The sequence below is a fragment of the Gallus gallus genome, chromosome 4 (genome assembly GCF_016699485.2).
Source record: "Gallus gallus isolate bGalGal1 chromosome 4, bGalGal1.mat.broiler.GRCg7b, whole genome shotgun sequence".
NCBI classification, from domain to species: Eukaryota; Metazoa; Chordata; class Aves; order Galliformes; family Phasianidae; genus Gallus; species Gallus gallus.
Window position 1 is genome coordinate 2,357,009 of NC_052535.1, and position 25,764 is coordinate 2,382,772.

Consider the following 25,764-nt stretch of genomic DNA (forward strand, 5'->3'; position numbering starts at 1 on the left):
TGCAGGAAGCCCCAAGAAGCATCCCAGGAGCAGGTGTGGCAGTCAGCTCCCCTGAGGATCTCCTCCTAAAACCCAATACTCGGAGATCAGCTTAAGACTTGAAGGAGGAAGCTTAAGACCCTTTTAAAGAGTTAGTAGCAACCACCAATTTCACACTTTTTCAATGGTATTCTTTCCTCAGATCTCACTGAATACCAAGCTACCCACACCTTCTAATACAAGTATCTCGCCATAAACATCTTGTGACAGTGGAATTGCAGTACACAACGATAGAAGCTCGCTGACGTCCTAATGGACAGCATCTGCCTTGGGATGGAACAGCAACTCCACCTCTGTGCTGCTAAACACAGCCAGCACAACTGCTGACACTCACACTGGGATGCAAATGAACACTGAACATCTATCTCCATGGGAAGTGAACAGAGCCACCTGCACCCAGGTCCAGGAGGGCAAACCACGAGCAGGTCAGCATGACTCCAGAACAGTCCTGCAGAAGTTACAGCTGCCCAGGGTCAGCTTTAGGGCTTGGCAGCACCACTTGCACCAAAGAGATGTGCACACTTGGGAGCACACTGCAGCTTCCATAGGGCAGGCACACAGCGACCCCAGCACCGGGCTGCCCTAACAGCACGGGGAGGTGAAGGAAAGAAGCTGAAGGCAAGGAAATAAATCAATAAACACAATAAAAAGGGGCCCCCACCACTGCACCAGAACAAACTGCATGAGACACACAGCAGAGGATTACAGGTTTTTTATTCGTCAAACATTCCCCCCTAGTCTAGCACATTCTACAGTCTTGCTAGCACAGATGGTAACAAAGAGCCTGTAATGGTTCAGAAGTTACACTGCTACAGAGAGCAAACAAAAGCAGAGATTTATTACGTAAAAAATAAAACAATTCTCATGAGAAATGGGTGAAAGTGTGCAGAGGGGATGGGCTGGGAAAGGCATCCGCTCGTGGTGCCCGTCCTGTGCACAGCGCCTGTGCTGGCAGTGCAGGAAGCTGTGCTGGAAACACCCCTTCCCCAAACCAGCCCCAGCTCTCTGAACAAGGCTCCTTCCAGCAGAAGGGCCCTGCATTGCCAGACCTCTCCAGACACTTTAGGTGCCCCAGCTGTGGCCATGCCCTCCTGCTTAGCACCACAAGGGTCCCTTCCTCGAGGGGTTATGAGCTGTAGTGATGAGTTACCCACGCCACCGAGCTTTCAGGCACCCGGAGTCACCTCCTGCTCGCTTTCCCCATGTGAATCAGAACAGACTTTTCACCAGGAGTGCAGCTGAGGCAAACCCTACGCCATTCCTGTTCAGCTTCACATCCCAAAATTGATATACTTGTATTTTTTTTGGATAATGGTCCAAACTTGCACAGTATTTTGGTGACCCCGCTCTCCCCAGACACCCCCACCCACAGCACCAGACACAGGTTTCTCCCTCCCGGAGCAAGGCTAGCCCTGGAGCATTTGAGCGTGGCTATAAATAAGCACCTAAGTAAGAAAATGAACAAATCATGATCTATATAAAAGCTTTCTAGGCATTTCCTTTGGAAAAGCTGATTAGAGCTACTTGCTTCTAGCATGAGCCTCAGTTATGAGCGCAGCCGGGCTCCGGAATGCTCACACTGCGTTCACTCCTCTCACTTAGCAGAATGATGGCACTGCTGTTGGTGAAGCAGCCCAGGGCAGGGGGATGTTGTGGTTTTAGACACACCAGCTATGGAAATTAAGGGCTCTAAGAAGCTTTCAGTAGCCCAGACTTTGACAGGGAGCTGGTAGTAGTAAAATACGCTCAAGTTATGAAGAAGTTTCAAGCAATTAGCTAAACTCAGGTGTAAATGAAAGCAATAAGCGTGCCTCCCAGCAGGCTCCACGGGCAGAACCCTTCGGGGCCCAGAGAGAGGTGGCCTCACGCTGCGGAAGACAGCATTTGATCCTCTGGAGGTGAATGGAACTTGGTACAGTGAGGACAGGGAAGATGTGCTCGGCGTGGCGGAGGGCTCCGTGCCAGGAGCCCCCCAGGCACTTGTTGTGGAGCAGCAGTCCCCACAGCAGCATCCCCTGCCCTCCACACCAGGCTCAGAGCTGCTCCTCAACCCCAGCCCGACCCCTCCTTACAGGAACAGCCCCCATAAGCCCCTGCTGGTCACCGCTGCTGACTCGGAACAACGACCCACAGAGATGCTGTGCTGCACTCAGCATGTGTTGGAAGCAAACACTTGGGGACAGAACACAGATCCCAGGGAAGTGCTGAGTGAGACCTCTCCTCCCAGCCTTCAGCCAGGGGTGGTTTAAGAACTTTAAAGTCCTTTATGTCCTATGAGGAAACATCCCAGGCTAGAAAAGCTTTATGAAGGGGAAGTTATTTGAGAAGGGGTTGGAGAACTCCCAAATTCTCTGCATCCCTGCCCTCCGTGACCGGGATCCAAAGCACCCTGCCACACATACCAACAAGCAGAGAATCTGCCCGAGCCCATAACATTGCATTCGTTGCTCACTGAGCACTCCTTCTGAGCACCATCCTCAGCACCAGCACATGCTCTCCAGCTCCTTCAGCCCCTGCCAGCTGCTCTTGTGTTGAGGGGATGGAGAGCACCTGTTGCTAACAACGCCCTTTCTATTGCTTTGGACTCTGCTTTCACGATAAAGGCATTAGAGAGTCACACTGAGCAGCACTGGGTGTGCTGCTATCCTGTCCTTGATACACAGCTGTGAAGCAGCAGAACCACCCCTAAGCAGGGCAGCCATCAGCTCACTCCGCACATCATGGGACCTGTTTGCCCTCAGGGTCCAAGCAAACAAAGTGGCATATTATCCACCAGAAAACCCAAATCCCTCCAGACCTATTAAGTGAATCAGCATAATGGCCGATCATTATGTGCAATGCATGCCATATGTAGCACGAGGTGTTTGTGGAAAGGCTATCTGTCGATTTGAGTAATGAACTAATCGCAGTGAGAATATGCATCCGTGGCTCAAGACCTGGTATCCCAGCTTACGATCTGCCTCCTCAATGTTCCTGGTTTTGTTGCAGCGAGGTGTGGCCAGACATGCAGATGATGGGTAACTTTTAAGCGCATCGCCATGAGGTCTGCCACAAAGACTGCCTTCAAAGCAGAGGCTGTCAGACTACACAAGGGCTCTGATGGCCGAGCACGCTGAGGATAAGGCTCTTGAAGACTCATTGGTGCAGGAAGGCAGACAAACCATGCCCAGTGTTCCAATCACCACTCAAGTGAAAACGAAATGAGGCCCATGACAACACAGCAGACAAGGTGGTGAGACAACATGGCTCAGGGCACCGCACGATGGAAACCTGAGCAGAAGCCACCTCCTCCTTCAGCGAGGAGCCCAGAGGGGTTCAGCCAGACCCAGCCTACTGGAATACCCTAAAAGCCCCACCACGTCTCACCAGGTCCTGCCACTGCCAGCACCAAATGCTAGCAGGAACACGTCAAGTGAACTGGTCTCCTCTTTCCCAGCTTCTGTCCTGCAAGAACCAAGAGATGGGGCAAGCTCTGACACAGCCCCAGGGTGGTGCTCCCCAGCAGCAGAAGAAACTCCAGCAACAAGTAAAAAATCACAGAACCCAAGATGACAGCTACCAAACACACCAGCTAGTGCCCTCCATCGGTCTGCCCGGAACGTCAGCAGATGGAGCATGGCCAAGCCCACACCATCCCACAAATGGGAATCCCTGCAACGCAGCCCAGCTACCGAAGGGACGAGGAGTGCTGTTGATGACTGGCATTCCCCAGCGCAGTGGGAGTGCTGGATCCAGGGGAGCACACGAGGAGCTGTGGCTGAATGCCATGCCACGTTGGTGCCTTCCACCTGCTTTAGGGGAGGCAGTTATCCCCCAGTTACGCTGCAGTGCCCTTCCCACTTGTACTAATGACATTTTCAGCTTCTTGGCCCAAAATGCCTTAGGCCTGTCCCCTCCCACTCTGTAGTGTTATCTGCTATCAAGGGGACAGATGCAGCAAGTGTTTTTTTTTTAATCCAATAATCTCATTTTCAATTAAAATATATAATATATATTTAAAAAGGTTTAGAAAAGCTTCTATGTAATTTGCAGCTACTTTTACATATAGATTACAATAATGTACAACCCTTCCCCACAGCGGTTGGAAACTGTGGGGATCTGCCAACTCTCTCCCCTCAATCATATACATTATCCAACATCAAACACGTTTGTTCCTAATACAGCTCTGAAAAAGAAGTCTGTCACTGGCACCTCCTCAGAGGCTCCCGATACGCCTAATGGGGACACACTTAACATTGGCTTCATATTCACTGTAGAAAGTTCCCAGATTAGTAAAAAAATATTTCATCTATAGAAAATGCCCTTCTGAAAAGCAACCAGGGCTCTGTTAAGGCCACACCCAGGCTTTCCCCTTCTCTGCTGTAGCATGACAGATGAGAAACAAACCCCAAATGATGCTTCCGCGTCCCAAGAACAGCTATTGGCACCCGTGCCTATTTTACATCAGCCTGGTGTATTGGGAATGTGCTGAGAACAGCATAGGGACTTCTCTAAACACGCTTAAGATTCAACGGGGCACAGTTGGCACAGTGAAAAACTCAACACCGCTCGTCTCAGATGAACGAGAGGAAGCCCCTAATGCCACAACCACAGCCCTTCACTGCACAACGATGACGGCTGCTCCGGTGAGAAGGGCACAATGGAACCACCGACCCCAAGCCCATAACAGCACCCCTCTTCCCACCAGCCTCCACCAGCACGCTGCTTCCCGTTCCTCGGCCGGTCCGTGGGATTCCAAGTGCACATCTGGTGGCTTTAATGAAAACGTCCAACTACTTCAAGGCAGGAGGGAAGCGAGCAGCCCTCCGCCAGCCCGAGGCACTGGGAGGCTTTCTGCCGTAGCAGAGAGAGGACAGCCATGGAGACATTCCTCCAGCAAACCCAACTCTTCACATGGGAAAACGCTACTGCCCGGCACAGAGGCTTCTGACCAAGGTTTCTACCAGGGCTCCTCTCCGGACACGCACAGCCCAGGGTTTCCCCAGAAGGTCCATGGCAGGGTCAGGTTTGTAGGAAGAGACGCGGCACATAACAGGATTCTTATTTTTTAACCTCTTCCTGTTGCAGCCAGATGCAGTTTGCCCCTTCTTCCCAGGTGGGCAGCCCCTTCTGCCCAAGGTGTGGCGTGCAGGGAAACCAAATCCAACATGCTCCGTTCTTTTCTCTGCCAGGGGTGGGAAGCGAAGTCAGAACCCGATGTTCAAAACCTGAAGGACACTAGGGAGAAGAAAAAGAGTGAACAGTTACACCTCAGCTTCGGTGGCAATCCTGGATGCACAGATAAGGAGATAGTTACTATCAGTCAGCCCTGTGCTGCTCAGAGGATGCCCATTTCCACTAGGGAACAAACACAGAGACCTTGATGGAAGAGTCGAGCGGAGGACACCACTGCTCAGCCCCAAACTCAGAGTACCACTGAGACAGAAAGACAAAACAAAAGCACAAAGGTCAGAAGCAAGCACTCCTCCTTCGAGCTGATGGCACCGAAGCTTGGTAAGATAAGCAGGTGTTAAGGACTGGGCTGCCACCAGAAGCACTGTGGGAAAGTAGCAAGGAAGAGCAGCCACAAATGTGAGTTGGGAGGGAAAAGACAGAGAGACCCTCAGCCTCATTCTGGCTGGACTCAGAGCAGCATACAAGGCTTGGGAGAGGTCTCAGCAGATTTAAGACAATCTGAGGCAGAATGAGAAGGTAAACGCAGGGCACCAAGTCCATTGCATTCAGCAATAGCAATAGTGAGCACTAAATGAAACTTGTGGGGAGGTGAAGCAGCAGCAGGAGGGGGATCAGCCCCAACAAGAAGAAAAGCAGCCAGAGCAACAGGCTCCAGGGAAACTGTGAGACAACACGGGGGGAGGTTAGTTAGTTATTACATCTCTGGTAGAACAAAATGCAGTGTTGGGACTGAAAGGAATTAGAGAACAGCATGGAAACACAGTCTGGCCCAAGGTGGGCGAGGGATAAAGGGTTCTCCAGGCTACAAAGCTAATCCCAACTGAACACGTGAAGATTGTTAACTAAACTCCACCAGAAGAGCAGATGGACCTCACACCAAAATGGTAGAGAAAGGCACGAGGGTGAGCAAGCACAGACCCACCGACAGGGAACACCAGCATGAAGCAGTGGAGGAGCACCTGCAGGCCGACCACTACCTCCAGATGTTGCCATGCTTCCTGCACGGCCTTCCTCCTGCAAAGCACTCTGCACATCGAGCACCTTAACCACACACTATCCATGCAGAGAGCAGCAGAAGTGGTAGGATTTCTGCATTTCCCAGTCAAGGGAAGTGCTGGCACACTGCCACTCTTCCTTGCAGGCCAAGAGGTACTCTGTGGGCTTTGCATCACTGTTGGGCAGAGGCAAGGGTTGGGTGCTGGATCTCTCATCTCCATGTAAAGGGGCCCAAGCAGAGTGCTGGGGAGCTGTGAACACACTTCAGTGCTTAACACAGCAGAAGGGGATAAAGTCATGTCTGCTCTGTGCACTGTGGGGAACAGCAATGACTGTTCCAAATCACAGTGCATGACCGCTGGCACTCACTGACAACTGCTTTTGCTCAGCATTACAGCCATACCCAACTCAGGGAGACACAGACCAGCCTGACGACGCTGCTTGGAATGGCTCTAAGGTTAGCAGTCATCCACAGTAGTTTTCACCAGTGTGAACTTCACATGGCAATATGAAAGCCTGGCACACCAGAACAAGGTTACTCTGTTTTGATTCAACAATGCACATTGTGAATATCTGCACTGAACAAGAGCACAGCTGCTGCTAGGAGCCTCATCTTCTCCTTCTGCCTTTCATTGCAGCCATACCTTCACCAGCACTCGACGCTACCCTTTGATAAACATTTGGTCAGGTAACGAAGGCAGCCAGGACTGCAGGATATCTGCAGCACCCACGTTTCATAAACACTCCTGTGAACATTTCCCTCCTTAAAGTGGACGCTCTCTCCAGATGCACTGCATGGCATACAGAACCACAAGAGCTCAGGACAAGACCCCACGGAAGCAGTGCTGAGGATGCCCCAGCCTCTGCCACCAGCTTGCAAACTGTCCTCACACAGCTGAAGAGCTTTGAAATCAAAACCGAGTTTCCATATTCCACCTGAAATGAAGAAGCCCAGTTTAAGGCAAACACCCTGTAATTCAGCAGAGCACACTTAATGAGTGCACAAGACTATAAAAAGCCCTGTAAGGAAACAGGGGAAATCTAAATTGATCCTCCCTCTCTCTACAGCAAAGACCTTTTGTAAGTATGGACAGAAGAATGCTACCAACAAATGAAATCCTTAGCAGCACAATGAGGTTTGGAATAAAAAGGTATTCAACTGTGTTTAAAAAGTCAATATATAACGGTGTATCAATGCTTAAGCATCACAGGCCCAAAGGCCAGCCTCTCACTGCATCTAGTCCTTAATACTTGCCTGGAGGCTGTACTGGCACAGAGCAGAGAAGTGTTCAGCCTAATATGTGACCTGCAGCATGAACAGCAGCAGCAATCAGCAGAGAACTCGGGCTGAAGGGACCTCCAGAGGTCACCCAGTCAAAACCCCTTGCTCCAAGCAAGACTGTCTTCAGGTTACTCACTTGCCTTGGAATGAGTATTAAGGTCAAGCATGTGATAATTTTGCTCATCCTCCATCATTCTGAAGCTCAAGGGCTTCCCACAGCCCAAGTAGTATCTGCAGTTTGCCCTTCCATCTGCCCAGCAAATCCCATAGAAGAAACTGCCCCTTTTCCATTAGTTAGGTGAGCTCCAAATGTGAAACGCACCTCCATCTCCAGTGTGACAGCACTGACACATCCTTCCTCCTTCCATCCCCGTTCACACCACACGCTCCCATTTTTTCTTCTTCTTCCATTCTAATGGCTGCATAGGCAATTTGGAGGTAAAGGCAAACCAGACTTTACAGACACCATTCCCAGATAAGGGAAGGGCAGAAGGGCTGATAACTGAGAGCAACTGTGTCCTGCTACATGCAGGCAAAGCAGACTGATCATGAAACAGGCTTTGCATCTACACATGCTAGAAAACGTTGCAAGCATAATTACAACCTGGATAGAAACAGAACATGTGCCTGCTCAGTTCAACAGCTCTGAACATACCATTTTCGTGTAAGCAGAATACGTTCTCACGTCAAATTCAGAGCTAAAAGCATCATATGGAAGAGACCAACCTCCTGTAGAACAGCCATCTTTGGTAATGAGAGACAGCAAGAATTTCATTCACTTTGCTTCTCTACTTCATTATGAAGCTTACTACCTGCTCAAGTTAAATACCCTCCTTCATGCAGCCTTTCCCCTTCTAATAAGGAAGGCAGCTCTCCCAGAGCCTTGTCCTGAAGGAGAACTCTCTCTTCCAAAGACTTCTCTTCTACTACCAACAGTGGGGCACAGGAAGCTTCCCAGACAGGGCTGATGCTGTTACAACACAGCCATGGTACTCTCCATGGCATCGCTTACCTTTTTGTGCTCCTGAAGTTAACTTGGTACCCAGGTGTGGCTGGAAGCCTGCGAGCTGCTGGGATAGCTGGGAGTAGACGGAACAGGTTCAAAATTAAAGTCCAGTCCTTCTCCATCCATGAGTTCACTGTTGATTATGTAATCCATATCACATTCAAGGTTCTCCATGTACATGTCAATGTCCAGGTCAATAGGCAGCCTGTCCTGGTTCAAGCCCAGAGGAGCAGGGCCAGCAGAAGAAAGCAGTGGAGGACTGCCCAGCTGGACCGACTGGGCAGTTGTTGCAGAAACTGGAGCCTTCAAACTGTTAATGCTGGCAGTGTTCTGAGGAGATGCTACTATGGGAAGCGTTGATGGCAAAACACTGGCACCAACTGGTTCTGCCTGCTGCTCTGCAGGCTTTCCTCGTGCATTGCCTGAGCTCATCTTACTCTGGGTGGCTTGTCCACCTAGAAGCAGAAGAGTTCGGCTGCTCATCCTGCCACCAGTCTGTGGGAGAACTGGATCCACCTGAGTCATCAGCACATCCCTTGGAGGCGGAGAGCCAGGTGTCAGAAGAGCTTCCAAGGTCTGCGGGCCGGAGAAATGGCTGACAGAACTCTGCAGAGACATTTCAACGGGGTTAAACAGGGAATTGCCAAACGTAGGGGTCTGACCAGCCGCATTTGGGCTCCGCAAGGAAAAGCTGGAATCCCTCTGGATCTGACTACTGGAGGCAGATTGCTGGGTAGACAGCACGGATGAGCTGGGAGACATCAAATTTAACCCATCGATGAGCTCAAGCTCCTCAGTCACGGTTGGTGGAACGTTGCTGGATGCACTGGAGTACACCATAGATGGGAGAAGCTCTTCATCATGGAGGTCATCCTGCTCGGTCAGGATTGGAGAAAGCCTGGCGCTGATGGTGCTTGCATTGGAACTGGTTCGAGGCCTGAAGGTGTTCCACACGTCAGAGTCCTCATTGCTTCTCGAGGATGGGCTCCCCGGCCACTTTGGGAACTGGGAGCCAGGGCTGTCAGCAGTGGCTTCCGGAGCAGATTGGAGAGGGGGCTTCTTTTTGGATGCTTTACTTCTGACCTTAGCGAGTTTGCTGCTGTTGTCCATAGACGCAGCTCTTCTTCTTGGTGCTTTTCCACTTTTACCACCTTCAGGATTCAGCATCCACCAGGAACTCTTCCCCGTGGCTTCATTATGAACTTTAATGAACTTGCTGTGCAGGGACAGGTTATGCCTAATAGAGTTCTGAAAAGAAAACAAAAAAAATACAAGATGTGAGGACTGCTCACACCACACCTCTCAATTAGAAATCTCACAGTGTATTCAGACAGCATCCAGAGAAGAAAGGTATAGCAAAGAGCTACTCATCTGAAGCCTGCTACTTCTGCTTGAACTTGTTTGACAGCACCCGCAAGAAGTGCAGTGCCCCACTGCAGCACCAGGGGTGAAACCACCACGATATTGACACAACACTTCCAATTCCACATACCCATCACCTTTTTCCATCTCCAAAACAAGAGAGAATCTGTGGAGCAAGAGTCCTGCTAAGCCTGGAGGCTGCCAGCCTCACTCTGCAAGGATGCAGTACACTGTGTGTGCTTCTAATGGGGTAAGATGTTCAAGCTGATAATGCACTCCCACACGGTACATGCCAGTTTTAGCCTCTCCCATCTTCCCATTTGGCAAGGCACACATTCCTTGTCCCTCCCAACACCCTTCACGTGGTTGAGCTTTGCTAGAAACTGCCAGCTAAAATGGCTGCACACCAATGTCAAAGCAAATCTTCATCCTGCAGCTGTGCTGATAAACCTCCCCGTGCTTTAGAATCAGCAAGCTGTTTGGGCAGACCTCCATAAGGCTCCCTGAAGCCTGCGCCGTGCACTCAATTAGTTCAGATGGACAAATTGCACATAATTAAAAGGTGCTACACCAGTAGCACAACAGTGGTCCAGAGCAACACCTGTGTCATACAAGCTAAAAGGCTCAGAGCAGCCTTCAGTTCTCATGCACAGTGTCATCGCTCTGAACCAGCTGTGCTTTTATCATCTTTTTCCACTGCTTCTAAGCACAGCTCTTCCTGCCTGCTGCTTTCCCTCTCCCCACCCTTTCCTCTCAGATGAGTCCTTACCACGCTTATTTTGTCCACCTCAAACATGCTGTCCTAAAGCAGAGCAGCTGCAGATAAACAAACACCACGGGCACAGTGGAAAGTTTGGTGCAGATGGAAGGAGAGGTGCGAATGGTTCTGTGTCAGCTTTCATTTCAACCTTTGGCTGTTGAGGATTGGGAGAAAAACATTCCCAAAGGACACACGGGCTCCTACTTTCACTTTTATTCCTCTCCAAGTGTCCAGAACAGCAATCAGAGTGGTACCATCTCCTGGGAAGCTGCTGCCCTCGCTTCCAAAGCACTGCTCTGCTCCCCAGGTGACCACACTTGCCTTTGCATGCTCCTACAGCAAGAACCTCCACCAGGCTGTCCCCAGATCCTCAGTCATTCTCCTGACATTAACTTGTGAGCTGCTGAAGACACCCAGTCCTGCAGGCTGCATTGGTCTAAGTGCTCCTGCATTGCTACAAGAGTTCCATCAGCAATGAAACCTGAAGAAAAGTACCACCACTTTCCACATCCTAAGTTTTAGTACCAAATTTTCTGGCTGAACAGCAGCTTGAAACAAGACATCTTGACATAACTACTTTGGGAAGCCTGAAATCCTTGCACAAAAGGTAGCAAAGTGCTCACAAACATCCCTGCTAAGCAGCCACGATGGTCAATGGCCACAGACACAGACGGTGGCTGCACTGCTCCATCTCCCATTGCACAGCACCACGGCTCTCAGGCTCCTTTTTTAGCTCTGCTTTGATTTTGGACCATCTCCACACTGACAAAAGTACAGAAGAGAACAGATGTGTGGCTGGGGGTGTGCTGGGCTGGCTGTGTGTCATGCAGGCAGCAAACTTAGCCATGGGGACGAGGAGAGGAGCCCCTGCCCTGGCAGCTTCCATGCTGTGTGCTCCCCAGCATCAGGATGCAGCTGTCAGAGTGACGCACGTCTGACACACGGATGGCACCCTCAAATCTCACTGAGAAAGCGAGTGGAAAATTCACCATAAATAACTGCAGAACTCCAAGTGAAACCTGGCAGGAGAGGAAATGACAGAATTCAGTCCCCTAGGCAACCCTGACGTATTTCCTTTCTCGACGTTAAGCAACTCGAACCAAAAGCAGAGCTGCAATTAACTTCAGAGATGCTGCAGAGCAGCCTGGCTGCCCTGCAACACTGACACCGGGTGCCCACACGGGCTGTGGGTCTGCAGTGCCTCCAGGCAGAGCACAGCCTGAGTGTGGGGATGGGGGCAGGTCGGTGCCAAAGCCATGGGAACCTCTTTGGCAATGAGCTGGGGAATGGGTGACTGCATCTCACAGAGGTTCTTATGGAGTACAGCTACGTGGTCAGTGAAAACCCCCCCACTGGGGTCTCTGATCCCTTTTGGATCAGAGTTGATGCCTTTAAGCCACATTCAGACAAGACTAGTAGGAAATTAATGACAGCTACTACACGGATTAAAGCTTGGCCAGAAACATTTACTTAAGCAATCAGTGATTCCCCCAGGCCCCAACCACTCCATGTCTGGGGCAGGATGCACCAACAGTCACAGCTGTGTGCTTAACACCACGCAAACCATCTCCTCATTCCCCAGCAGTTATCACTGCACTGAATCTTCTCATTTGATAACATCTCCTGGCTCTATGTAAAGGAAAGGAGCAGCCCGTGCTGCCACACAGCCCTCCAGCAGCACAGTGCAGAGCCCCACTCAGCCTGCAGGCAAGGCATCACCCACCTGGCGGTGCATAAGGCCAGCAGCTCTCCCCAGCAGCCTTCCAGACAGCACATCCCACCCACAGCTCACTGCTGCTTCCTGCAGAAGCCAGTGATGGCCCTTCCAAGGCACTGCATGGCTTCAAGGGTAGGCTGGGGTCGTCCCCCATCCCACTGCCCACGTTTGCCTGGGTTTTCAGGGATGCTCCATCAGCACTCCTGAGCACTGCAGCCACTCTGAGGAAGTCTCAGAAATTCCTACCACAAATCCCAGAGGAAACCTTAGCAAAAAAAAAAGTCTCTCTGAAGAATCAGGGACAGAACAAAAAGAACAACGAGACGTGCAATCCCTGCAGCTCCCTGCACTGCGTTCTCACTGCCTCGCGGGCACACAAAGAACACGGTCACATCCAGCACAGGGCCACGTTCCAAAGCCAGGCCTGTAATTGCACTGAATTATAATTTGCCACGGCATTCTTCAGAGGCTGCACGAGGGAGGACGCCCCGCCTCCCACATTTGTCAGTGCCTGTCTCAGCACTCGCCCCGCCGCTTGGCTCCCAAGGCTTTGGGAAAAGGCTTCATGGCAGAGATTTTGCAAAGCTGTGCTCCAGCAAGTAAACAACTGCTCCGGAGCTGAGCCGTGTCCCTGCAGCCGCCCTCCAGCATGGGTGCAGACCTCAGCCTCGCAGACAAAGCTGCTTCTTAGGAGGGACGTTTTCCCCTCTCTGTAATGTTCCAAGCTGAGCTCAGAAGAAGGCAATCCTAGCTCTCTAAAAGAGAGAAACCGTGACAATTTAGATGTTGAACATGACAGGCGGGCAGACACAGCCAAAGCTATTTGGGATTAGATGGAGCAGGAGGAACTTGTTGGAACAAGCCACGCCAGCATCCCAGGAGCTGCTGCCTTTCAGGGCTGCCTGACAGATGAAGCTGTGCTGCAAATTCATCTTTCAGTAGTGCAGCTTTGCCAAACAAACGGACAGGAAGCAGCAAAAGCTCCCAGGGGTCGGAGTGCACTGCATGGGGCAGAGGGGATGCTGCCAAAAGGAGAACTCTCCCCTCCTCGGAGCAGGACTGCACCCTGCAAAGGAAAAACAAGAATCACCCACAGAATTTAAAGAGAACTCCCACAGATCTAATGCGGCATGGCTCTGTCGTACCTCTGCTGGTTACTGCTGGTCTGGTTTCTGTTGCATTTAGTTAGGTGCCAGTGTTGACAGCAACAACATCAGCAATCAAAGCGATGTAGAATGCACACCTCTTCATTTTCAGTGCCAGAACGTCTGATGGAGAGTAGCACCATCCCAGCCTCCCTCCCTGCACAGCCAACAGCTGTGGGCCGCCAGGCTCCAGGCTGAGCCCTCCCCACGTACAGACGTGCACTGGGCTGAAGCTCATGCAGAACAGCACCTTGCTCAGAGCTAAGATGCTCAGCTTAACTTTTACATTTCCTTTTGCTTTACGGCTTTTGGGCATGCAGCCAATTATGCCTCAGCAGGCAACAACAGGGGAATACTCTAAAGGGCTTTCTCAACCCGTCAGTGATTCTACGACTGCTTTCTGTACATCTGCCTACAGAAAAAGTGAAACTGGCTGGGCAGCAGTCAGCGACCCAATGAATGGCGAACAGCTCACCTCCAGCAAAACAAGCACGTGCTTAATTGGAACTGAATTGGAACTCATTTGCAAGGTGTGAGGATAACCTGCAGAGCCTCCCAGCCGGGGCTGCTTTTGCTTTCTGGCTGCTGCTCTTCTATGGAGGACCTTCAGAGCTGCTGTCACAGCGGTGGCAGTCAGGGCAGTCCCTCCTCATTGTAATCTGCAGTGCAGCCACTGGAATTGCTGCACCACACACACACATCTGAATCAAAGCGAACACGAAGTGCCAGAACACAGAGCAGCACTTCAGCCTCCTGCAACCAGTGCTATGCTGCAGAGCCATTTGTTCTTTCCTTTCCACTGCACGCATAGGAAAAGGCTGATTTTCCCTACACTGAAGTGATGCGGAAGAGGCCAGCTTCAAGTTCCTTCTGCTCCTAAAGAAGAGAAGACGGTGGGTTTGGGAGAATGTCACAAGCCTGGCTTTGGAACGTGGCCCTGCACTGGATGGGACCATATTCTTTGTGTGCCCACCGCCGTGCTGGATCTGCTCGTACTCACGGACACACAGAGTGTAACAGGAGCACACAGGGACTGCCGTGGAGGGGTTTGTGTCCTCCTGCTGAGCAAGGCACAGCTCGGCCCAAAGCCCCCACGCCCCCCATCCCGCAGGCAGAAAGCCGGAAAGGAATGATCCTCTTATCCTGGAGCAGCTTGCAGAGCCCACGAGGGGATTACAGCGGCTGCAGGCACACCCCTGTGCCCACACTTCTCCCCCCAGCCTGGTTAATTCTTAACTCCAGCTGAATTACATTAGGGAGCAGACAGACTGCACACCCAGCAGGTCTGTCCCCTCGCACAGCGCTCAGCACAGTTCAGGAACAGCAAACAGCACCTTCCTCGAGAACTGAGCTTTCCGGATTCAGGTCACACCCTCACGGACCGTAACAGCTGTGTTTCCCTCCATTGTGTGCTGGGGGTAAAGCAGCTGCAAAGCCATTCTGAAGCAACAATGAGTTTACAGGGTTTATATTAACTAGAGCAGATGTGTATAATGCTCCAAACGCGTTCACTTCTTTAACTTCCGATTTAAAATTCTCTATTAGAACTGCACAACGCGATATGTCGTCAGTGTGTCTGCCAAAACAGCAGGAGCATCACAGCTCGGGGAGCTGAAGGTATCCCAGCAGCACTGGGCAGCACCTCCACCTTCGGTTCCCTTCCCCAAACTCATTCAGGCCAACACTGAAGAAGCTGCACCCAGAAGAGTCCTTAACTCGAGCAGAAGGAACTGGAGCTCCCCACGCATCTCTGGGGCTGTGTGGATGGCATGAAGCAGCCCTCAGGCTGCAGGGTTACCAAGGAATTTCATCACAAGGAAAAAGTCATCGCAGAACAGCAACAGAGCACGGGTTGCTTTCCTCTGTGCACAGACCCCCATTACCATCTTTCTGAATGTCAAATCTGACTACATATCCTAAGCATGGTATACAATGAAAACTCAGAGCAAACCCAAGGCTGACAGTCCCTTTGCACGTTCATCTAAGAGGACAGCCATGCTTTTACCAACCTCCATGCCCACCTACTGCAGCACCCGGCTGGGGACAATGCTTCAAATCCCCCACAACACCTTGGGATACATTTAATAAGACACAACTTCAGGCTCAGGCTCCGTTGCCAAACAGATGCAGACACATTCCTAAAGAGAACAGACACCATTCCAGGAACTGTTTGCCAGAAGAACACGAGCCTGTGCAACAGCAGGAGCAGCAGAGCGTGCACAGCCCGAGGTGGGACAGCTCTCTGCCATGAGCCCCCCCAAACCTACCGAAAAGAACAACCGTGCCCTGCCTCAAACTGAAGCTTAAAGGTTCAACCTGCACAAAGGAGAGATTAACATAAGGAAACATGGACGGATACTCAATTACTCAATTTCAGCTAAACTACACACGCGTTGTGAGAAGCCTGAGAAATGCAGTAGGAAAAAGTTCTGTGTCAACCCATGCCAACCTGGGCTGAGACAGCTGCACCTTTCCCACCACTCCTGCCCTCCCTCCAGCCAACAGGACTCCCACAGCTGCTCGCTGAGCCCCTTCAGAGCTGGGCCAGCTGCAGGCAGACCCACCAACACACCGCTGGAAGCAAAACCGACTCTTTGTGCTGACTGTGCTCAGTCACGCAGGAGAGGAATGCAGAGCCGGAGCCGTGGAAGCCCCAAACCCACCGGCTCACACTGCAGCACAGGCTGCAAACAGGAGCACAGCATCGCTGTGGTGCTGCCCTTCACACCCCAAACCCGGGGCACCCGCTGTGAGGTACGTATGAGTGCTGCCCATGGGGCTATTTCACAGCCCAGCTCTCACACTGCCCCTTCTCTTTGCTGGAGCCCACCTGACCAAACAACACACGCACTGCAGCTGCCACCTGCAGAGGATGGAAACGGAGCCGTGTCTTTCACTGAACGCAGCACCTGCCCACGTGCAGAGCAGGACGAGAGGGCAGATGGGAAGAGGTCTGAGACGCGCTCTCCCTTTGCCAAACTCCAGCAGAGGTCCTCAGTCCCTGCAGAGCGACTCTCGGACAGAGCACGCTTTTAGAGGAGGCCCTTAACGCCAAGAATCCCTGCTATGAAACTGTTATTTACACGGAGCCCCGCGCAGTGGGGCTGCAAAGAGCCGCGGCCTCGAGTTAAAAAACCCTCCGGCAGCTCCGCCGTGGCCTCTGCGGCAGCTTTGCTCCTTCCAGCACAGCTGTGAGGACGCGAGGAACGCGCACAGGGCGCCGACACGGAGCGGCACGGCTGCGGGGGGCTCCTCGCCGCTCCCGGACACAGCGCCGCATCGGGGCGGCCCCCCGGGACCGCGCAGCGCGGAGCCGCACGGCGCCAGGCCGCGATACCGGCACGGACGGCGAGGCGCACAGCGGGACGAGGAGCGGCAACAGGTGAGCGCGGCCGGGAACGGCGCCGCGGGGACAGCGAGAAGAAGGACAGGACCGACCCGCGCCCACCCCGCAGCCCCGCGCACCTTCCATCCGGCGGAGCTGTTGCTGTCCCCCTTGTCCTTGAAGTAGGGCACGGAGCGGACCATCCACTCGTAGATCTGCGCCAGCGTCAGCCGCTTCTCGGGCGCGCTCTCGATGGCCTGGCTGATCAGCTCGGCGTACGACTGGTTGCCCCACGCGTTCCGCCGGGAGCCGCCCTTCCGCGCCGCCGCCGCCGCCGCTCCGCCGCCTCCTCCGGCCCGCGCCCCCTCGGCCCGCCCGGGCCCCGCCGCCGCCGCCGCCGCTCCGCCCGCGCCCTCCTCGGCCGCCGCGCCCGCTCCGCCCGCCTCGGCCGCGCCCGCGGGCAGCTCGGGCCGCGGTAAGGGCCACGTACAGGAGCGCGGCCGGCTCTGCGGCTCGAAGTCCGGGTCGATGTCCGGCGGTGCCGCCGCCGCGCCGCCCGCCTCCGCCATGAGCCCCGCTCAGCGCCGCCGCACCGCGCCCCGCCGGGCCTGAGGCGCTCCGCGGCGGCGCATGGGCCCGGCCCGCGGCCCCTTTGTCAGCCCCAAACCCTCCGCCGCCGCCGCCGCCGCGCCGCTCTGTTTACCAGGGAGCAGCACCGCGCTGTGCGCATGCGCGCGAGGGGCGCGCTGGGAGACGTAGTCCCGGCGAGGCCGCGGCGCGTGGCCGAGGGCGAGCGGCGGACTATAACTCCCGGCGAGCACCGCGCCGGAGGGGCGGGGAGATGGGGGGCGTAGCTCCGACGAGCGAGCGTGGCAGGCGGTGCGGCCGCGTGCCTACAGCTCCCAGCGGGCACCGCGGCGGCCGCGCTTACATAACCGAGCCCTCACCCGTCTTGTCACCCTTTTGTGGGTCTGGTGTGTCTTATGAGGAAACCGCTTCGTTCGGACACCGCCCCGCCGGGGGTGGGAGCGCGGCGTCGGGACGGGAGCGGCGCGCAAAGCGCGATGGGCCCGAGCCTGTTCGTTGTGTTAATCAGGTTCCGGGGCCCCGGCGAACATACAGGTTCTGGGGTTGCGATTGTCTGCGCCCTGCGCTATGAATACTCACTCGCGTTATGCAGGCGCTACGCGAGTGGTGGCGCAGGATGCGTGAGTGGGGTGGCCGTGGCCGCCCCGGACTCTGGATAAGCCCTGCGTTATGCGGGCGGCGGGCGGGCGGCGGGGCGTTATGCGCGGGCGGGGCAACGCGGGCTGCGGCAGCGGCCGGGCCGAGCCGGGCGGGGCGGCGGCGGCACCACCATGTCGGAGGCGGCGGTGGCGGACACCCGGCGCCTGAACGCCAAGCCGCAGGACCTGACGGACGCGTACGGGCCGCCCAGCAACTTCCTGGAGATCGACATCTTCAACCCGCAGACCGTGGGCATGGGCCGCGCCAGATACACCAGCTACGAGCTCCGCATGAGGGTGCGGCCCTCGCGGGGGCCGGGGCGGGCGGGGGGCGGCCTGGCAGGGCGTGAGCGCGGCCTGAGGGGCCCGGGCCGGGGGCGGCGGCCCTACGAGGCGCTTCGCCTCACAGCCGTGCCCTGGGAGCTGCCCCCGGCGCGGCCAGGCCGACCCTTCGGGGTAAACTTGGCCGACGTACAGAGGTGCGGTGGTTGTGGAGAGCGTGCGGCAGGTGGAGCGCTGCTGGCCGGGCCGGGCCGGGCCGAGCTGCTGTGGGCTCTGCGGCTGGAGCTCGTAGGATTGAGCTTCCCCCGAAACACGCTCCCTCTGGGCTGATGTGGTGCTGGCGTTGCCTTCTGTCACAGCATGATTTGACTGCTGAGCGCCTTTCAGAAGAGCTGGGTATTTGTTTGTTTTGTCATAATTCCTGGTTTTCCTGCTAGAGAGATGGCAGCGAGCAGACCTTTGTCTCACTGAAACTAATTCCTGCAGAGGTGCTTTGAAAGCAGTTTTATTCTGCAGATCTGAGCGGGATATCATAGAATCGTTTGAGTTGGAAGGGGGACCCTTAAGGGTCATCTAGTCCAACTCCCCTGCAATGGGCAGGACGGTCTACAGCTTGGCGAGGTTGCTTAGAGCCTGGTCTGTACATAGTTAGCTGTGTTGCAGCAGTACGTGTGCGTGTCTGGGTGCTGTGTGTCAGGAGGTTGTGCTGCCTCGGCTCCCATGATGATTCAGAACGTATTGATAGTGCAAAGGTGAAGTTTGAGGAGCTGTCGGTCTTCAGACTCCTGGAGTCAGGAAGAAGGAAGGGGAGCTGCTGCTCCAGTGGCACGGGGCAGATAGGAGAAAGCTGCTCGTCTGCTGGGCAGGCAGTCTTTCCAGAGGAGACTGTAGCACAAAGTCTGGCCTTGGGCAGTTGCGGGGACAAGATTTCCTCCCTTATTTCTTCCATGGAAACACCACTGTTGATAGGATCTTTTGCTCTGCAGGAGGCTGAAAAGCTGTCTTGTAGATCACCTCAAAATGGAGTGAACTCGGGAGGAAAAAAACAATCAGCCTTGTCTGTACTGTAAGCACTGTGTGCCCCTGGGTGCGGAGGGTGTTCCTGAAATAGTAACTTGAGGGGGAGGGAATGGCTGGCTCCAAGTAGCCTAGCAAGTGCTTGCTTGATTCTGAAGGGCTTTGGTGCTTATGTTCTGTCCTGAATAACCAAGCTGGGTGTTCTTGCGACGCGTCCCTCTTGGAGGGGCCTGGTTTTCTGAATGCAGCTTTGGGTTTCAATTGCACGTTGAAATGCTCTCTGAGTTCTGAAGTGCCCTGCAAATTAACTGCTTCTCTTTATTACAGACAAATCTCCCAATCTTCAAATTGAAGGAGTCGTGTGTGAGGAGACGATACAGTGACTTTGAATGGCTGAAGAATGAGCTGGAACGAGACAGTAAGGTGAGGTCTTGCTCAGACATGCCTATTCCTGCAAGTGGGCGGCGTGATAATTTTGACCAGAGGAGAGGCTGTGGTGGGCAGCCACTGGGGCTCGATTTCTGGCCATGTGATGAGTGTCAAATGATGAAGGATGCCCTCTCCCAAGTGGCAGTTCTGCTGACAGGAGTGATTCTTTGCTTTCAGATTGTAGTGCCACCGCTGCCTGGAAAAGCTTTGAAACGACAGCTTCCGTTCCGAGGAGACGAAGGCATCTTTGAGGAGTCCTTCATTGAGGAGCGGAGACAGGGACTAGAACAGTTTATTAACAAGTAAGCTTGATGCCCTGGGCTTGCTGCCTGCTTGTTCTCCCAGCTGCTGCTGGTAGAAGAGGGTTTGTGGGTTGACCAGAAAGGAATCTAGATCTCCTAGTGTTGTGCTAAAGGATGTTGTCTGCTTCCAGGTAATGAAACCTTAGTTCTGAAGCAAATCTAAGCCCCCGTGTAGGTTGTGTTCAGTGCTGTTTAGAGAGTGAAGCAAATCTTAGCAGAACAGTTATGTTACAGAGATCTGCTGCCTGGGCAGCGTTGGCTCAGGATGCTCCTGACCTCCTGCAGTGGGGGGGAACTCTCTGCTCGAGCATCTTTCTGGCTCTGTTGTACACTGACCCAGTGGCCTTGGACTGAGGCCAGCGTGGGTATGCTGGGAGCTGCTGGGAGTGGAGAGCTCTGCCTCTCTCACACATTTTCTGTAGGCAGTGCATGGGAGTCTCGGTGGTGCCTGTGCTAACCTCCACCTCTGGTTTTCTTCTAGAATTGCTGGGCACCCACTGGCACAGAATGAGCGCTGCTTACATATGTTCCTGCAAGAGGAGACTATTGATAGGAATTACGTCCCAGGGAAAGTGCGCCAGTAGGAGCACCTGGCACTGTCTTCCTCCATTCCACCCTCCCTCCTGCAAAAATGACATTTATTTTTACACTAAATCTGTCTTCTCTGAACCAGCTTTTCCTCTCTTGAACCTCCCAGTTTGTTCAGTATTTTCCTCTTTTGTAACTGGCAGCAGCTTGTTCTTCTGGGCTGTGGTCTTGGCCTAAAGGTATGAAGATTTATGCAAGTGAATGTGTTGTCCCGCACCTAGCGGCAGGTGTGAATAGGTGTGGAGCAGGAACTTGCTTGTGGCATTACGGTGTAGGAGCTGCCTCTCTCCCTGTACAGAAAGGTATGAGATGACCTTCACTCCCCTGTCCATGCAGCCCCAAGCTTCTCTGCAGGAGACTCTGAAGAATAGCAATTGTCATGTTGGTCAGTGATTGCATCAGGTATTAGAGTTTTAGTAAGGCTTATCCAAAACAGTGAGTAGGTGCCTGGGTGTGTTGGTCCCTCGTCCACCCCATTCACCCTGCATGAAACCCCCATTCTTCACTGTCTGGAAGTGCTGAGGCCCAAGACTTACTCTAACCCTGCGCTCAGCCTCCTGCATTACAGACCCGTGTGGTGTGTTAGTGTCAGTCCCGCTCCTTTCTCGCTTGCTGCAGGCAGCTCAGGGGGGTTCCCACGACGTGTGCTCTCCTGATGCTGTGTGTGAGCAGGTTGCTGTGTAGAAGCTGGGCAAGCCTGGCCTATCGCAGTGGGGGCTCAAGCTTTAAAAATGCATTGACTTTTCTAGTTCAGGTGACCTCCTCCTGTGCCCCAGCTGCGGAAGGGGCAGATGGGTCTGGCTGAGGAGCAGGAGGTGGCCGTGGCTGTTGTGGTGGTGACAGGTGACAGCAGCTGGCTGCTGCAGGAGGAGCCCAGCGTGAGGGTGGCACGACCTCTCCAATAAGGGACAGCGGGAGCTGCTGGGTCAGTTCTGGGTTAATCACTTGGTGTGGAACAGGATAAGGACTGATGGATTTTTGTCTTTTCTTTGTTTTGCAATGAGCTAGACAGTGACAGTGTGGAAGGCACAAGGCTGATCAGGGAACCGTCCAGGGCTCGTGAGCAACTCGCTGCACCAGAACTGTCCTTTGGAGACCCCTCTGGCTGTCCTGGCTGTATCGGGTGAGGCTCAGGGACTCCTCAGGTCAATGCTGGCAGCTTTGTGGGCACTCGTTCAGGCTGTGGCGTGTGGTAGAGCCTCTCTCGGAGCCCAGACCCACGGTGGATGCCCCCCCCCCCGCCTCCGTCCCTGCCAGGCTCCCTGCCGTGCGCGCCCCTTCGGTCTCCATAGTGTTTCCTGGGTGTTCTGCTGAGGGCCCGGTGCTGAGGGTGAGGAGTGGGGCTGAGAGATGAGAAGGGGCTGAAGCCAGGATGGAGCTGCTCGGGGACCGCGTGGCTGCTGGAAGTCCTTCGTCCCCATCAGCCCCTGCTTGGAGGGAGGGTCCCCTCGTCCTGCGCGTCCCGCTGCGGGGCAGCCCCCGCCCGGCTGTCCCACTCTGTCCAGTGTACCCTCCCGGTTCCGTTCGCATTAAACCACTGTGAAGCCAAGTCTCCGCCTCGTCCTGCGGGCAGCGGGGCGGGTGGGGGGGGCGGCGGGAGGGCCTCCCGCGCGGCAGGGGGCGCCGAGCAGCGAAAAGCGCGGGCGGCCTCCCCGCCGCCAGGGGGCGCTCGTGCGGGCGGAAGCGGCGCGGAGGCGCGATGTCGCGGGCGGAGCGGCCGGCGCCGCGGCGCCGCTCCCCGAGCCGTCCCGACCTGCTGCGGGACGGGGCCGGCTCGCCGCTCTCCCCGTTCTACCGCAGCTTTTTCGAGGACGAGTGCCGCACCATCGCCGCCCGCCTGCTCGTGGGCTCCGCCGCCACTCCCGGGCCTTCTCCCGGCCCGGCGGAGAGCGGCGCGCCGTGGCCGCCCCCCGCCGCCCCTCTCGTCACCTCCACGCCCTTCGAGTCCTCGCCGCCCCCCGCCGCGGGCAGTCCGCCCGTAGCCGCCCTCCTCGGCCGCCCCCGGGGGGCAGCGCGGCGCCTCGCTTCGCCCCGTGCCGGGGGGCGCTCCCGCCTGGCCCGCCCGCAGCCCCGCCGGGCCGGGCAGCTCCCCCCCGGCCGGCCCCCCGCCCGCTCCCCGCGCCGCGCCGCTGGAAGGCCGTCCCCGGCCCGGCCGCGGGCCTCCGTGGGGCCGGAGCCGCGGGGGGCTGGCAAAGGGCCCGGTGCCCCCGCTGCCAAGCTGCCCGCGCCCCCAGGTGAGCCGAGCCCCGGGGGCTCCGGGGACGGTGCCCGCTTTGCCGTAAGGCTGCGGCACGCCTTCCCTGCCCCCCCCAGGTGCTAAGCTGAAGGCGATGCCGGCTGCCAAGTCCGGGCTGCAGCATCCCACCTACAGGGCCTCACAGCTGGCACGGCCGTCCGCCGGGCCCAAGGCGCCACCCCGGGACAGAGCGACGGAAAGTAATTGTGCAGGGATGGGGGATCTCGGTGGGCCGATGCTGCATCGAGAAGGGGGAAAGGGGAAGGCCCGGGCTGCGGCACGGAGAAGGGATGGAGCGTGGGGAGCGGGGAGGCCGTGGCAGCAGTGCAAGGAGGAGCCCAGGGAATGCGGTTGTGCTGCGAGAGCTGTGCTGGCGCTGCTCGGCCTCCTGCCAGCATAGACCGGCGGTCCCTTGGCTCAGTGCCTCTTATGGGCCCATGGGTGGCACGTGCTGGTGCTGCTGGGCCTGGCAGAGCCGTGAGCTGCCTGACGTGGCACGGCGTGGCTGCTTTGTCGCTGTCCCTGCAGTCCCTGTGCCTGTGATATTCTTCCACCGTAGCTGCTGGCAAAGCTGGGGGCCGCAGACAGCCCCCTCAGAGGATTCCCACCTCAATTCCTACCGTGGCTTCTCGCTCCCGATTGCAGCCTGCGGGAAAAGCGGCTTCTTCCAAGCGTGCTCACCCAGGTAAGGGGGAGTGGGCTGGGCAGAAGCCTTCGAGGTTCCAATGTTGTGGCAGGGAGGAGGGGAGCTCCTTTTGGGGAGGTTACTCAGGTCGGCTTCAGAGTCCAAATCTGATCCTGACTGAGGACAGGAGGGGGCAGTGTGTGCTTAGGCTCAGACGAATGGCACGGAAACACGGAGCAGCAAGGCTGCATGGAGTTCCTTTCCCTTAGAGAGGCACCAAGAAAGAGCCTGAATTAATCTGCTGCTCTTGGTCACTCTCAGGACAGCGTTTCCTGGCTGCTGCCTGGGCAGTCTCTGAGCAGTACCGGATGCTCTTCATTTTTGTTTCCCAGGTCGTACTTCAGAATCGACTCCACAGGAACCAGTGTGCAACAGGACCCGAGAGCTGATGGAAAACGGTGAGAACAAAGAACGGCTGTTTTCAGCATGGATTGCCATAGGAGTGGGTGAGCAGGATGGGGGTTTGGTCCTACACAGGAATGCAGGCCTTTGCCTGCAGCCCGCTGGGCTCAGCCTGGAGCTGTCCTGGCCAGGTTAGGTAATGGGAAGAACCTGCATTTATGTACTGGGTTCTGCTGGATTTTTGGCTTTTGCCTGGGGTGTAAGGAGAGGGACAGCCATTCAGGGCAGCTGGCAGCCTCCTGCTGGCGAGTGCCACTCTTGCTGTAGCTCGGTGCCCTCCTGTGCTGGCCGGCCCCTTGCACCCATGTGGGAACCACTTCTCCCCACCACGGGCAGCACCTGAACAGGCCAGGCCAGCAGGAGCTGTGGGGCTGGAGGGGCTCAAAGGCCTTTGGTTCTCCTGTGCAGCTTGTCTAGAGCAGCTCTGTGTCCTGATTGGAGAGAGGCATTTCTCGTTACATTTCTCGTGAAAACTCTTTACAGATAAAGCTGACCAGACGTGGGTGTGTGTGGGGTCCCCTTATCTCAGAGAACTGCACCCTGGCGCTGTTTCTGGCTGTGGGGATGCAGCCTGTGCTGCACAGGTAAGAGTCAGCTGTGTGCTGCCCCATGAACGCAGTGCACCCTGGGGTGTGGGCTGCAGAGGTGGCAGGCAGTGGAGTGCCCGGGGCTGCCCGTTTCTGAGCTGGCACCTGAGCCTTTCCCTGCTGTTTACACGAGGCCTTGTGCATTTTGCTGCACGCTTTACGTCCTCCCTGAGCGCACTGCGGGCTTCTGCTCAGTTAATTTCTAAGGGACTTCTGAAACATTCCCACCCATATGGCTTGTATCACGGTCACTTTTATACATCCTGACATTCTGGATGTGTCCTGGTACGCGGTCAGGAGAACCTGTGCTGGAGCTGGGCTGCTGCATGGGTCACTGCATCCCCTGACACCCTGCCCTTGCCAGCCTGCAGGTTGCCAGCTGTCCCAGGAGCTGGAGCACGTGAAGAAAGAGCTGGAGCGAGTGAAAGGAGAGCTAGGTACGTGGGGCTGGCTGCTCTGGGGGTGGAAAGGGAGCCCTGCTACTGCCCTGAGAGGTCTGAGGGCGAGGTGTTCAGGCTGAACGCAGTGACTTGCCTCCTGCCCCCAGCTGATAAGACTGCTCAGTGTGAAGCCTACTGTCAGACAATCTCCTCCTTGCAGGCTCAGCTCAGAGCAGCAGGTATGTCCCCTTGCTGGGGTGAGCCCTCGCCTCCATGCAGGTTGCAGGGTTGCTCCGGTGATCCCTTGCTGGGGTCACCAAGGGCTGCTGGGTGGAAGGGACAAAGCTTGTGGCCTGAGTGCTGGGAATGCTGCTCGTGTTCCCCAGGAATCTGCTTAGAAGATGCTGCAGAGGATAACAGCGGCATCTGGGAGAGAGACTGACAGCTTCCCCCAGCACACGGGACAGATGGCAGCGACTTGTCCAGGCACCTGAGCTGCTGGGCCAGTGATATTTACAGAGCATTTGCACAAATGGACTTTTTTAACTCCTTGTATTTAAAATAAACCTGTCTATTCTTGCAGTGTGTTTGCTGTCTGCTCTCGGAGGGCAGTGCTCTGTGCTGCCTGCTCTCACCCGGGCTGCTGGGCAGAAAGGACAGCTCTCAGGCTTCTGCCAGGCCAGATCTGGATCTGCTGCATGTGAGGAGGAGGTGGTTGGTGATGATGGACTGAAGCACAGCCTGGCTGCATGGAGGCCTTTCTGGACAAGTCCAAGTATGTCTGAGAAGGATGCTTGGATGTGTGCTGGTGACACCATGGCAG

At 55.3% G+C, this 25,764-nt stretch overlaps 3 protein-coding genes across 4 annotated transcripts; 2 read left to right on the forward strand and 1 right to left on the reverse strand.

The window, feature by feature from the left end:
• Nucleotides 1-736: 736 nt before the first annotated feature.
• FOXO4 (forkhead box O4) lies at nt 737-17,535 on the reverse strand. The gene is made up of 3 exons (XM_015278657.4): nt 16,948-17,535; nt 8,505-9,746; nt 737-5,256 (listed from the first exon to the last, which is right to left on the reverse strand). The coding sequence occupies exons 1-2, from the start codon at nt 17,374-17,376 to the stop codon at nt 8,523-8,525; spliced, it is 1,653 nt and encodes a 550-aa protein (XP_015134143.3). The 5' UTR covers nt 17,377-17,535; the 3' UTR covers nt 737-5,256; nt 8,505-8,522.
• Nucleotides 17,536-18,121: 586 nt separating this feature from the next.
• SNX12 (sorting nexin 12) lies at nt 18,122-22,200 on the forward strand. The gene is made up of 4 exons (NM_001031533.2): nt 18,122-18,330; nt 19,660-19,755; nt 19,939-20,063; nt 20,545-22,200. The coding sequence occupies exons 1-4, from the start codon at nt 18,166-18,168 to the stop codon at nt 20,645-20,647; spliced, it is 489 nt and encodes a 162-aa protein (NP_001026704.2). The 5' UTR covers nt 18,122-18,165; the 3' UTR covers nt 20,648-22,200.
• Nucleotides 21,445-25,523, forward strand: LOC112532338 (basic proline-rich protein). 2 transcript variants are annotated; one of them, XM_025150146.3, is made up of 8 exons: nt 21,445-22,885; nt 22,965-23,087; nt 23,447-23,572; nt 23,905-23,970; nt 24,458-24,558; nt 24,926-24,998; nt 25,109-25,180; nt 25,328-25,523. In XM_025150146.3, exons 1-8 carry the CDS (start codon nt 22,351-22,353, stop codon nt 25,381-25,383), a joined length of 1,152 nt encoding a protein of 383 aa, XP_025005914.1. In that variant the 5' UTR covers nt 21,445-22,350; the 3' UTR covers nt 25,384-25,523. The 2 variants fall into 2 exon arrangements, with proteins under 2 accessions (XP_025005914.1, XP_025005915.1); XM_025150147.3 differs by having other exon boundaries at nt 25,162-25,180.
• The last annotated feature ends 241 nt before the right edge of the window (nt 25,524-25,764 follow it).